Raw genomic sequence first — 14,549 nt, 5'->3', positions numbered from 1 at the left:
AATTTCATATATCTATTTTTTATTTTTTTTTTTCTCTGAATATTAATAAAGTATTATCTGTTGGGCCAAAAAGTGTAAAAATTTAACGAAATGCTCCTGATATATTGTTACAATAGCAGTTGAAAAATATTAAAAATACATAGGCACAATTTTTTTTTTATAAGCATTTAAAATCGAATTTTGACAAAATTTATCAAATTTAAATTTGAATAATTATTTTGTAGTTAAAAATGTATAAAATGTTCAACTTTTGTATCTAAGATTTGAAAATTCAAAACAAGAGTCTCCAAGTAAGTAGTTAATTCTTTTACCAAAAAATCTAAAAAATACATAAGCACAGTTTATTTTTATAGTCATTTTAAGTTCAAATTTGGACAAAATTACATATTAAAAAACCTGGAATAACTATTTTAGTTATTTTGTTATGATTGTATAATATTATTTGTGGATACTTGAAACTTCTAATGTATACTATTATATATCTATGATAGTATCACGGTTTGTTGTTGATGTATAACACGTTATAAGTACCTAATGGATATTGTGATTAATTTGGAATTGATTATAGGTACCTATTATAGGTCAATTTTTTTTTAAAAACCATAGATAAGTATATAATATGTCTTGTACCTAGACTGACATACCATCTCCGCTCAGAATCGTTTTTCTTATACAATTATATTATATCATTGAATTCAAATTTAATACCATCCATTATACAGTAACCCACTTGTAACCTACTGTAAAGCAGAGCAACATCCACTTGCCCACCTTTTTAGCAATGTATCTTTGGAGGCAAAATGTTAGCGGTTATTATATTAACAGAGAAAAGACCATCAATACAAAAAAAAAATAAATAAATTGAATGGTATTTGTTTAATATGTGACCTTAACAAGCAAAAATTGAGTTTAATGTGTGACCTACCAAAACGAAACCTATATGTGGTGCCTCGTGGCAATATTTAATAAACTCTGCTCCAAGAGAGAGTACTACTGGGTAGCGATCAAAACATGTTCATTTCCATGCATCCCCACCACATTCCTACCATCGTGGGATTACTATGTTTAATTTACAGATGATCGTCATCTTACCTTATTCTGTTTGCCAATGATATCACAGACTTTATGAAAATACTAAATAGTATAGTTTAAAATACATGAAAAAGTCAAATTTTTATAATAAACTTGCTGATCCCGTTCACTTCGTTGCCCATTAAAATTGCCAACTCTATATGAATAATAATTCTACATATCACCATGGCAAACATTTTATCGGAAATTTCAAAATAATATATAATTGGTTGCCATGGTAATACAAAGACACACACGGACGGAAATCTCTAAATAATATATAAATGGTTGCCATGGTAACATGGACACACACACTGACACACATACATTCATTTTTATATATATAGATTGTAAATTATAATTCAACAATATAAATATTTATATTTGATGGACGATGGTTCATTTTGTGTGAAAGAAAATTAACTATATGTTGGTAGTCGAGTTAAATGGGATTAATATTCAAATCAATAAATAAATAAAATTATGGTTCACGTGTTAAAACTTCATACCGAGTAGTAGGTCACCAATCCAAATACGTTTAGATCACTCGGTCTGGTAAGTCACATATTAAACGATTACCAGTAGATTAATATTTTTTACTGTTAATTTAATATATAGTTGATGATCAATCAAATAATATTCAATAATTAGCTTATAAAAAGAGAAGATGGTCTATTAACATTTGTTAGATTTAAGATCTCACCAATAAATCGTTCACTCTCCGGACCTTCTCCAGCTGAATTGAAAGCCATTACTTTTACATAATATTCTGTATCTGGTTGCAATCCAACAATAAGTGCCCAAGGTTTAACAGATCTACTTAAATAGTATACAGAATCTTCTTCTCTGTCATTTGCATCTTTTTTCCAATACTTTAACTAAAACAAAAAAATTAATTAATATTTATAATATTAAAAAAAATTAACAGGTTCAAAGCCGACTTCAAATACACCCTGGTGGCAAAGGTATCAAAGTAATTTTATATGAATTTTTAAGCTTCTAGAATAGTAGAATACTCAGCTGATAATGTATGATTATAAGATTTAGTATGCTATTTAGTAAAGATTTAGAAATAAATTGGTTTTAATTTTCTGCCATTTTTATGATTAGAACAAGATCACATGTTCTTATCAATATAGACGTGGCGTGTGGAGTAAGATACTAAAATACCGTCGGAATTGAACGTGTTGATAATATATTGTGTACAAATACATTTGGAGAATCATTTTATATATTAAATATATTATGAAGTATACTTACTCTGTGGCCGATTAATTTACCACGTAACATTTCCCGTGATTGATCAATTGGTACCCAACTTACATTAATGGCAGTTGAGTTGTAAGAAATAGCATTCACTTGTTGTGGAGATACTTGTGGCATATCTTCTGCACTGTATATCACTTTAGGATCTGATACAGGACCAGGTCCGATTGAATTAAAGGGCTATAGATACACAAAATGAGTTATGCAAATAGAGGATATTTTGATAAATAAAACTAAAAACTCTTACTTGAACTTTGACTTCATATTCAGTGTAATAAAATTCTGACTTAATGTGCACTACTGCCATTCCAATATTACCACTATCTTGCAATGTCTCATACTGAAAATCTGTTTCATGACCCATACGTCTCCAATATACTTTGTAATAGATACCTGGTCCGTTTTGATCTTGAGAAGATAGAGGCTATATGGTAAAGATATATAGTTAGACCAATTTATAGAAAATTAAGTGACAATAACTTACTTTCCACACAATTGTTAAATCTCCAATTTTGCCACCACCACCAGTAATATTTGAAGGTGCTTTATATGGATGATCAGCTGGTGTGTTCACTTGAGGAGAAGGAAGAGATATTTCACCATATCCAATATCATTTCCTGCTACCAATCTAAATTCATACTTGGACCAGGGTTGTAGAACATTTTCTAAAAATGCTTCTTTACGCCCATTATACCTATCAACTTCCTTGATTACAATATCTGTAACATTAAATAACAGTTTTAAGTAAGACAAAATAGAAATGTATTTATTCAAAATTACCTGAGGCCATTGTATACCAAGTACTGTTCCATTGTGAACGGGCGATTACATTATAATGTATAGTTTGACGTCCATTTGCAGCACCGTCAGTCCATTGCAGTTTGACAGATGTCTTTAAGACTTCAACTTGTATTCCACCTATACAACAAATAATATAATAAACTACTGTAAGTACATTGAACATACTATTGTATTACAATGTTTAGATAAAGTTATAATATTACCTGGGGGTCCAGGAGGTCCATCAACAAATAAAGTAGTTGTTGACGATATTTCTCCAACTACACTATGCACAAAACATTTGTATTCGCCAGAATCTTCCAACGTCATGTTATGAATGTACAACTCTCCACCATTTATGCTCTTTAACATTAAATTGTTAATTATTACACTTACAAATTAATTAAATGCAAAGGTATATAATAATAATAAGGTATTTGATAATTGTTGGTACTTATTGGTTATCGCAACTACCTAATTATGCAATGGACTACTGCCTATGTTCCCGACCACTACATTATGTGAAAGCTTTTTTTTATTACAAATATGACAATTAATTAAAACACATTAGGTATATAGAAATAATTATTATTATTTAACTTTAAATTAAAAATATTACCAGTTTCCATTTGTTGGCTATTTTATGATGTTAATATTTATATGTAAGTAAGTTGTGAGTGTGAAAATTATTAAAATTTAAAAATTCCTATAAATTGTATTAAACATAATCATTATTATATTGTTTATTTATTTATTTATTTTTTTTTTTTTGTTAAATTTGTTGTAATTGTAGTAATTAAGTTATAAGTTAGTTAGTTGCTGAGAGGCCTCTTGTCTTTTTTTCTGTCATAATTTATTTTTTTTTTATCACTTATAAGCTTATTGTTCTAATTGAAACATAATTACTAACATAATTTTGAGAAAAAAAAGTTATTTTGTAATTTCTATTTACTATACTTATATTTTGTGCATGGACTTATGTCCGTAGCCAAATAAATAAATATTCAGGTGCCAGTCACCTGTCATTCATTAAAAATGATAAATTAATTAAAATGTATGATATAAAATAATTTAATTGTTACCTATATTTACAGATACAAATTGATAATATAAATTAGGTCAAGATGAATGATTTACAATAGGAGGTGATTTAAAAGACTAATACTCACAACATGTCCAACGAGTTCAGAATTAGAATTAAGCAATGGCATATTGTTGTGGGTCCAAACATATGCAATGTCTAAAAGTTCATCAGAAACAGCTTGGCATCGTAATAGTAAATCATGTTTAATAACCGATCTAATTTGGGGATTTAATTGTTCTATAAATACAGGGCCACCTACAGTAGAATTATAATAATTACAAAAACATAAAATAAAAACTATTATAATATAATATAATATAATTACTTAACAAAACATTAACTTACGCATAACAATTAGTTTTCCATGACTTTCTTCGGTTCCAAAAATATTTTCAGCAATACATATGTACATACCTTCATCATCTCTTCCAACTGGATTAATTATCAAATTTCCATTTTCTAATATGCGACGCCTACCCCCAGACCCTAGACAATAAGTAATAACATTTTATCAATGAAAAATGTGATTTATACAAACACAGTTAAAAGAGTGGATTGAAACATTTCAAATCAGCAAAATAATTTTTGAGTAAATCTAGTATATAAATATTATACTACACAAATTAGGTATATTTAAATACATTTATATATTAATGGTTTAAATGAAAAAAAGTAGTTTTTCATAATTTATAATTTAAGATATTTAAGTATATGAAGAAAAATGTATCAACATTAATTAAATTATTTAAGTCTATATAATAATTTATTTAAAAACAATTATACATAACAACTAACCTATTATATATCCATCTTTTTTCCAAGTAAATTTAGGTCTAGGTGCAGCTTCAGGATTACATTCAATTGTTACATTTTTTCCTTCAGCACCATATATTTCAGGCTCTAACGGTTTCTTTTTAAATGATGGACGTAAAGCTATAAAAGATAAAGCATATCATAAATGTTTCACTATAGTTTTGAGTATATTAAAGAATATAATGATCTTACATAGAACTCTTAATTGTGCAGATGAGAAACGGGCTTTTAAAGTATTACGAGCTTGACATTGATACATTCCTGAATCTTTAGCATGTTCTAGGTATTTAATAGTCAATACATTGTCCTGTATCATGTACCGTTTTTGGTCTTCTGTTGATAGCTGATCAATTTCTAGTGGTTCACCATTTTTAAACCACTTATATGTTACATCTGGAACGCCAAAAGCTTCACATGTCCACGTCAAATCTGACAGGTGATCCATGTGTTTATCTTCCAGTGGGATAGTGAAGTTTGGTTCAGCTAAAATAATATACACAGGTATAATATAAAACTGTACACAATATCTGGTATATTTCTACTTTACGGGATACATTTTTTTTTGCATTTTTTTTTTTCTGAAACTTATCTATTTAAGTATGCTGAAAACGAATGGTGAAGTCAGAATTTGGGGCTTGGACTTAGTTTTGAAGTTATGATACTTCAAAGTTAGTATATAATACGTTTAATAACCCATAAATGTCCCGTCGTCAAGCGGGCCGTCGTGGCCCAGTGGTGGTATGATGACTATGCCATGAAAAGTGAACCGAGCTGGAACCCGGATTTTTTTACTATTTACGTTGTGTCAATGGTACACAATAATATTAATAATTGTTATTATTTCATCTTAACCTAGGTTCACCCGAGGTGGTTTGCACAGCTAATGGGAGGATATTTTCGATTTTAATGTCCGAGCGAGCGTAGCGAGCGAGTGGCCACGCTGGCAATAAACATATATTTTAAAACAATATTTTTGAAAGCGTAAGTTCTTAAAATACATATTTTAGAAAAAAAAATTTTACAAAATTTTTTGAAACCTATCTTAAAATTGTTGTTAAAATCGTCGTTTTAAAAAAAAAAAAAAATACAAAAAATCAACGCACTCATGACCGAGTTTCGAACGCCGACAGACGGGTCCATAGGCCAACGATACTACCACTGCGCAACTGTTATACCTACGTCAATTTTAGCATTATAGGTATTTAGGGGTTAATATATAAAGTTAAAACTTCGATTAGCTATAACTTCGAAAATAACTTCGTGCGCCAAATTCTGATTTCACCAAAATTGTTTTTACCCAAAAAATAACTAAGTCCCCAAAAAAAAATTCAAAAAAAACGGTGTCCCGTAAAGTAGAAAAGTTCCCAATATCTAAAACATTGAACACTCCATAATGCCGTGAAAAATACTGAAATGGCAAAATCTATAATAAATACTTTCAATTGTCTACAGTCCAATGTGTACTAATAGTTTATTTGTAAAACAACCATCAGCCAATGGAAGTTTAATGCAGAAAAATAGTTTGGAAACAATTACCGATGATTAAAATTCAATATAATATCTAGATATTTTGTAGGACATAAATTGAAGTTTTTAACATCAGCCCTCTATTGATAAATCATAGCGGCATTACAAAAATGGTTCGTCCAGTTGTCAGGCAGAAGCTGTTTACCATAGCAACAATTTTTAATTACCTTGTATTGTCAGAGTAACACTCTTCTCTTTACTGTCTCGATCGTTAAAAACATGGCAATTATATTCTCCTTGATCTTCCACTTGAACTTCAGGAATTACCAACACACGGTTGTAGCTTGTCAAATGAGAACCTTTAGGTAATGGAGAACCTTTTCTTGTCCAATTGTATGAAGGTACAGGACTAAAAGTAAAATTAATCAAAAGTAATTGTTATTAATTAGAAAACAAATTTTTTAGTAATTTAATACCATATGGATAATATTTAAATTAATTATTTTTCTGCTGTTATATTTACTGAGTTATAGTGTACATTATTTATTGATGTTACAGGAAATTATGATATTATTTTATTATATATAATAATATCATATTATATATTATATTAATATATTGTATATATTATACAATCACGACAAAATAACTAAAATAGTTATTCTAAATTTTTTAATATGTAATTTCATCCAAATTTGAACTTAAAATGACTATAAAAATAAGCTGTACTTATGTATTTTTTAGATTATTTGGTAAGAGAATCAACTATTTACGTAGAATTTTGTTTTAAATTTTCAATCCTTGGATAAAAAAGTTGAACATTTTATGAATTTTTAACTACAAAATAATTATTCAATTTTAAATTTGATAAATTTTGTCAAAATTCGTTCTTTAAATGCTTATCAAAAAAAGGTGTGCCTATGTATTTTTAATATTTTTCAACTGCTATAGAAAAAATATATCAAGAGTCTTGTATATAATTTTCACGCTTTTTGACTCAACAAATAAAATTTTCATTGACAATTATAGAAAATAAAAACTAAAAAAATTGAGGTCGAATGGCTCAACTCGAGCATACTTTGTGTTTGCACGTATTATGTATACAATTTGTTAGCTACAAAAGCAGATAAGTCTTTGAAAAGAAGGAAGTTTATAATATACTATCACAGGACCATAGGGATTTTAAAAATCTAATGATAAATATATAAATAATATATTGACTAAAAGATGGGTGCTTGGTAGCGCAGTGCCAATAATAAGATTTGTAACTCAAAGCGGCATGGTATTTTGACTTATAAAAATAGGGTAGTTGAACTAATTTAGTTTATGTAAAAAAATAATTGCCACTTAACCCTTTCACTGTTCCAGACATACTATTACATCTTTGTATTATGTAATATTATAATTTGCCGGTAACCGTACAACTTTAAGAAACCCTGTTTCACATTATTTTAAACTTAAATAATTAGATCCCGTACTCTCAAAATGAATAATTATATTTTTTATTTTATTTTATGCAGCATACACAAGTTTCTGTACATAAATAGTGTAGCAGTAAAAAGATTAATTATCACATTACCTAAAGATCATCACTCATTAATTATAATTCATAGTCAATGTTTATATTTTAAAAAAAATGTAATATAGTATTTTCCTACATTTGTTAGGCATTGTAAAAAATATCTAGAAAATAACACCAATATCTACATATAACAAGTTATTAAATTGATAACCCATTTGGTAACAAATGTATAGTAGATAGTAAAATATAAAATTATAAAATAATGTATAAAAAAAAAATGAGATAGAATACAATCTTACTATGCAAATGCAACACATTCAAGTCTAACTTCTTGACCAGCAATAGGTGCTTCTGGAAAAGCTTTAGGGAAGTTGTTGGGTAGTATAAGTTGTTGATAGTCAGCTTAAAACATAAAAAAAGTATAATTAAAAAAATTTATATAAACTATAAAAATATGAATACACACAATGTGTCACTACATGTAACTGGAATAAGGGCCCATTTTTGCCGGTTTTTGAAACTTCGCTTTGCACATTGCAACTGTAGTTGCCAGCGTCACTTTCTTCCAAAGAGGAAAAATACAAGTATCCATCAAATGAGACAAACACTCTCCGATCTTCTTGAACCATGTTAGGAAATGATTCCCTGACCCAAAAATATCTCACCTCTAAAAACAGTCAAAATTAATAGACAAATCATTTGAGAGTAGATCTTAAAAGTATTTAAAAATTATTTCTCACCAGGAAAATATTGAGGAGGATCACAAAATATTGTTTTACCCCAATTTTTATTACCACGTTCAAGAGGACGTTGTAAATTAAATTCACCGATAAATCCAAATGAAAGTTGTATACTTTCAGAAACAACTGAACCAAACATATTTGATGCTTTACAATGATATCGACCTCTGTCTTCATCCTATTTCAACCAATAAAATTTGTTTATATACCTCAATCATCGCTTAAAAAAAAAAACTAATTGTATTAATTTTTACCCTCTTAGGAGCATAAATAATAAGGGTTCCACCACTTAATGTGAATCTCATATTACTTAGTGGATCAATTTTTATAGATAATAATTGATCTTGGTTATCATAATCTTCTTTGAACCACTCATACGTTGGTGTTGGATACCCTCCAGCAACACAACTAAAATATATATTTTTTTTTTTATAAATACATAAATAGATTAAAAGTAAAATAAAATAATTAAATATTTTAAATATATTTAAACCAATTAATATTTTATTCATATTAATATTAATAAATATTAATTTTATTAATAACAATGGAAAAGTCTTATAATTGTATAAACACACCTCAGAGCTACATCGTTGGTAATTGATGATCCAGAACTATCAAATACTACATCTGTTGGTTCCTTAATAAAGTAAGGACCTCGAGGAACTTTTTGCTGATCATCAATATTATAGCCATACTTATAGGAACGTTCTTCAACTATTAAATGCTGTTTATTAAGAGGTATTTCACAAATATAAAGCAAATACCGGTCTCCTGGAACTTTTTCAAATCCCCATTTTTGTAATTGAACTGAATACCTGAAAAAATTAATTGTTATATAATATTTTCTATTAATTTAGTAGAACACATTTCTATAAATTAAATTAGATTAGTGTCATAAAATGTAGGTATAATTTTTTTTTCAAGATATATTTACGACTTACGTGTATGCTATATAATCTCTGTTTAATGTAGTGTATTGTTCAGGTAAGAGTGCACTTTCAATATCAATAAGTGGGATATTGTTTTCTACATCATTTACCCACACTCCGGGGCTTGTTTGTTTACCACCTACATACCACTGTCTATGTTGTGGGTCTTGTTGCAAGAGTTGATTTATGAGAAAGCCATGTTCATCTAAGTTATTGACACTAGCTAAATCAGCTCCAAAAGCCTATAAAAGAGGTTCAAAATCAAGTAATTTAAGTACAAAATAAATAATTTATACTATTCACAGATATAAATGATTTTTTGGTCAAATAAATAATTAGGAATTATACAAAATTGTCTTAAAAAGGTTCAAATAAATTATTCTATTAAAATGATATTAATTAAAATTAACATTTATACATTCAATTTGAAGTAGATACATTAAGTACAAATAAAAAATTATAAATAACTTGATTCAGTGATCAGTACAAACACAATTTTTTATAGATTCCTTTTCAGCCCTGGCTGCTAAGATTATGGATGAATCAAGGTTCAGGGCCAGTGTCGGATTAACCACTAGGCACGGTAGCAAACAGGGGCGCCAAAATTTAATACATTTATTGCAAATTAGAACAATTCTAAAAAATATTTTTTTGTTGTATACATTTAATATTAAAAAAAATATACACTATAATAATTAAAATTAATTTAAACTAATTTAAAAATTATAATTAATAGGTAATATTTGATGAAACTGACGATGATGAGCAGCATGATGGAAAATCGAATTTTATAAGAAATACATATTTTAATATAATAGATTCATTGACTTCTTGTTTGAAAACTAGAATGGATGCATATGTAGTTCAGAGACAAATTTATGGATATATACCAACTTTATACAACCATACTAATAAGACATTAATTTTCAAAAGTGCAAGCAATTTATTTAAAAAATTCCCAACAGATATTGAAAGTGAAATTATATTATCTAATGAATGTGACCATTTTAAGTATATGTTCATAGAAGAAGGTGAATTAAAAAAAGAAGAATGCCATTCAGTAGTGTCTGTTGTCCTTTATGAAAAAAAATGACCTTGAATTTGTATTCCCTAACCTGTCAATAGTTTTTCGAATGTACCTGTCTACGGCCTAAACAAATTGTTCTGGAGAGCGATCGTTTTCAGTATTAAAACAAATCAAAACTCATTTAAGGTCTACTACTAGTGCTGAACGCTTAAATTCTTTAGCATAACTAAACATAGAAAGTGAACTCTTAAATGAAATATCATTTATTAATATAATAAAAGAATTCTCAAAATGTAAGGCTAGAAAGCGACAATTTGTTTTATAAAATAAATAAAGTAGTCATAATTAATACAAATTTGTATTTTTTTTATGTATAAACTACAAATTTAATTTAATCTAATTTATGATAAAATATTGTATTTTGTATATCTAAAGTGTAACCTAGTGCTAAAAAAACAATGTCTTCCAGCATCCCCTCCCAAATTTAAATACTGTGTTTACTGATAATAATGTTAAATAAATATAATATTAACTAGTATATATTATTAATTTTATAATCCTATGAACTTACGAATAATTAGTATTTAGGGGGGGGGGGGGGGCGCCAGAAAAATGTTTGCCTACAGGCGCAAAATATCTTATCTATCCGGCACTGTTCAGGGCTAAAATTATGGTGGGGAAGCTGTGAATCTGTGATGTTATACATGATATACAAAAATAGTCAATCTACTTATAGTCCTGATAAACATTTACGATATACCTACCTCATTTTTTTCATGACCTAATTATCTTATCATATTAATTAATACGATAAGATAAAATAAATTAAATAAGAGAACTGGGGATTCACAACATTAAACATTTTTCAATCAATACATAATATACTACAGACATGGATGGGCAAGATTCTTAAAAATTAGTATCACAATATTAGATACCTATTCAATAGTTGATAGATTTGAATAAGACAACATAGCGGTTTACAGTGGCGTAGCAAGGGTATGGCGAACTGTGCCTACGCCAGGGGCGCAAATCGTGAAGGGGCGCAAAATTGTGCTTTAAAAATAATACTTATTTTTATTCTACCTTCAAAATGAAATTTTTTCATAATACATTTCGAAATGATTTTGTTTATCTGCACAAACTACGTAATGATGAATTGTGTTCCATTAACTGTAGTTATGATCCTGCGAAATGTCCCAAAATAACACCAAGGTTAATATAAAAGGGCTATTTTAATTGAACATGTTCCTCCAATCACTTTTAATCAAAACTCCTATCCACATGATGAGAATAACCGTAATCTTAGTAATGGTGGACAGGTTTGAAGGCAATAGTTAATATATAGTATTTCAAAAAATAAACTTTTTTGTTTTCCATGCATCTTTTTGTACCGCAAATTGTGCTTTTTTTTCTGGTCTTAGCGATTGCAACTTTTGAACCCTCGTTTGCCTGATCATCAAATTAACTTACTGCATAAACAAACTGTATAAAATGGAAAAAACTAGAAAAAAAGGATACTTGATACTAAAACTATTGACTGTGAGGTATAAAAATGTTCAAAAATGAAAAAAGAAAATGGCGCAACATTTTAAAAATAATCATAGATATTATGTTTTGCAGTAAAAATAACTTGAAAATAACTGATAATTGAAAATAATAAATGTTAAAAAAAAATATAATTTCGTCAATTTTTTTATCTTTGAAAAGGCGCATTTCCAAGTTTGCCAGAGGCGTTAATGAGTCTTCCTACGCCACTGCCGGTTTATACCACTGAGCTACAGAAAATAACTTAATTATTATACTAATATTAGTAATATACCTCCTTATATTACTGTTATACTATTATTACAATACTACTATAGACACTAGGTATTTTTGGTTGGATAATGTTTAATTCTAATGTATAATAATATTAGTCAGGGTAAATCTATTTAATTTATATTTTATATAACTTGACAATGTATCTTTTTAAAAATAATATTTTTTTGAAAATAACAACATACAATATTTGTCTCTGGTAGGATTATTTATAAATCCTACATACAAAAATATACTTTGACAGGTGCTGAAGAGCACAAGCTGGTTTTAAGCTAAATAAAAAGTTGTTGAAGAAAAGGATAATTATGTAATGGTTTATTTGTATAAAATACGATAAAATAGGTACCTCCTATATCGGATATAGCTTTATGGTAAGATGGTCATACAACCATTACGTACCTAACCTGAATAGTATTATAGTCATTAAAAAATCAATGTTTCAAAGTATTGCTTTAATATATTGCAATACAAAATACTCTATACTTCTTATAACTGTATCGAGATATAAGATACAAGATATAATTGTACCTAAAATACTTGTATCAAAGATCCTGCCCCACCCTGACTATAAGTAATTAGTGTTATTTATACACTGATCTCAATGATAGGTGTAACAACAAGTTAACACAAACAGAAATAATTGATTTGAATTAGTATGGTATTGGATTCACTTAGTTCTGGTGCATATAACAGCATGTAGACAAGATAGAGCAACTATACTGTGGTTGAAAGGTATAACTTGTTATAAATTGTTTCTATAAACACCACTTTAGTACAATAATATTATATAATAATACTTTAAAATATGTATTAATATGGACTAATTATATACTATGAATTAGGTAGGTATTAGTTTATAATAAATAATATATTAATTCAATACAATTTTAGGATGGATTACGTACGGCTTACAGTAACAGTTTGGTAAATTGCATACTACAGTAACAGGGGGGAAGGATATGTTGAACTAGTAAATACAATTTTTAATTTAAATTGGATTAAATTATCTCTCTGCTTGATAAATTTATACTATACACTATTACTGGGTACTAAATAAATGTATTCCAACTTTAATAATCCTTAAATAACATCAAATTAAAAACATTTTAAATAATATTTGATAGGTATTGTTAAACAACCGATTTCGTACAGATTAATTACATGCATTTATGAAACAAATTTATTACGTACACGGTACACCCAATATGAATTTCTACCACCTTACCACACAATATACCTTATAACTAATCTTGAATACTGCATTTTACAAATAAAACAAATAATTCTGAATAGAAAACAATAAAAAAAAAAAACACATTTATTTTTTGACAATACATACCTGACAGTTTCTGTGAGCTTCACTTCTCGGTCGGAATGGTGACTTAACAAACTTATAACAGGAGTTTCCGTACTGGACCCAATACTGAGGGCAACGCCAGGTGGTTTCCACGTCGTTGAATTGCGACCATGTCGACGGTGTCGAGCACCACAGGACGGCCAAAACGCACAGATAGCTGGGCTTGATCATTTTGAAAAGCGAAATAAAAAAGCCAAGCACTGTGCCTCGTTCACTACTGATTTACTATGCTGGTTTATGGCCGTTCATCGCGATTTGACGAGAACGTGAAGAGCAAATTAAAACAAGGCAACGATTTAAAAAAAACAATAGATGGCGTAAATTGTAAATACCAATGAGTAATGACAAAACACGACGAGAATATTATGTTTACTGTCTTGTTAAACTGTTATCACCGTCGCATCCCGGAACACGCCCGCCCAATGATTGTCTGGAACAATGCACAAGGTGGTTTTTTTTATTAATTGTTATCAGTTTCGTTAAACGGAATTTTGCGTCCGTTGGTATTCGTCTTAGATCATATTAAATACAATTTGTATAATATTATGATCTAAGGTATTCGTACAAGCCCCTCGTTAGTCATTATGGAGGTAAAAATTAAAAATGTTCAAATATTTAATTATTTGTTTGAACTACAGTCCACAAGGCGCTAGGAACAATAACATTTT

General features: G+C 28.4%; 1 protein-coding gene across 1 annotated transcript; it reads right to left on the bottom strand.

Annotated features, from left to right (window-relative positions):
* Positions 1-1,774: 1,774 nt before the first annotated feature.
* On the bottom strand, positions 1,775-14,315 carry LOC100164515 (contactin; the record flags this gene model as incomplete). The annotated part of the gene is given in 18 exon segments (XM_008189249.3): positions 1,775-1,949; positions 2,332-2,517; positions 2,585-2,761; positions 2,822-3,057; positions 3,119-3,256; positions 3,343-3,481; positions 4,288-4,457; positions 4,548-4,688; positions 4,998-5,135; positions 5,208-5,498; positions 6,710-6,891; positions 8,304-8,406; positions 8,471-8,671; positions 8,745-8,922; positions 8,999-9,152; positions 9,323-9,562; positions 9,689-9,918; positions 13,864-14,315. Coding segments are annotated over 18 exon segments (3,268 nt in total), but the record flags the coding sequence as incomplete, so codon positions are not given.
* Between the last annotated feature and the right edge of the window lie 234 nt (positions 14,316-14,549).

Source organism: Acyrthosiphon pisum, chromosome X, assembly GCF_005508785.2.
Source record: "Acyrthosiphon pisum isolate AL4f chromosome X, pea_aphid_22Mar2018_4r6ur, whole genome shotgun sequence".
In the NCBI taxonomy this organism is placed as follows: Eukaryota; Metazoa; Arthropoda; class Insecta; order Hemiptera; family Aphididae; genus Acyrthosiphon; species Acyrthosiphon pisum.
The sequence above is the reverse complement of the archived record's forward strand: the minus strand, read 5'-3'. Positions and strand labels throughout refer to the sequence as shown.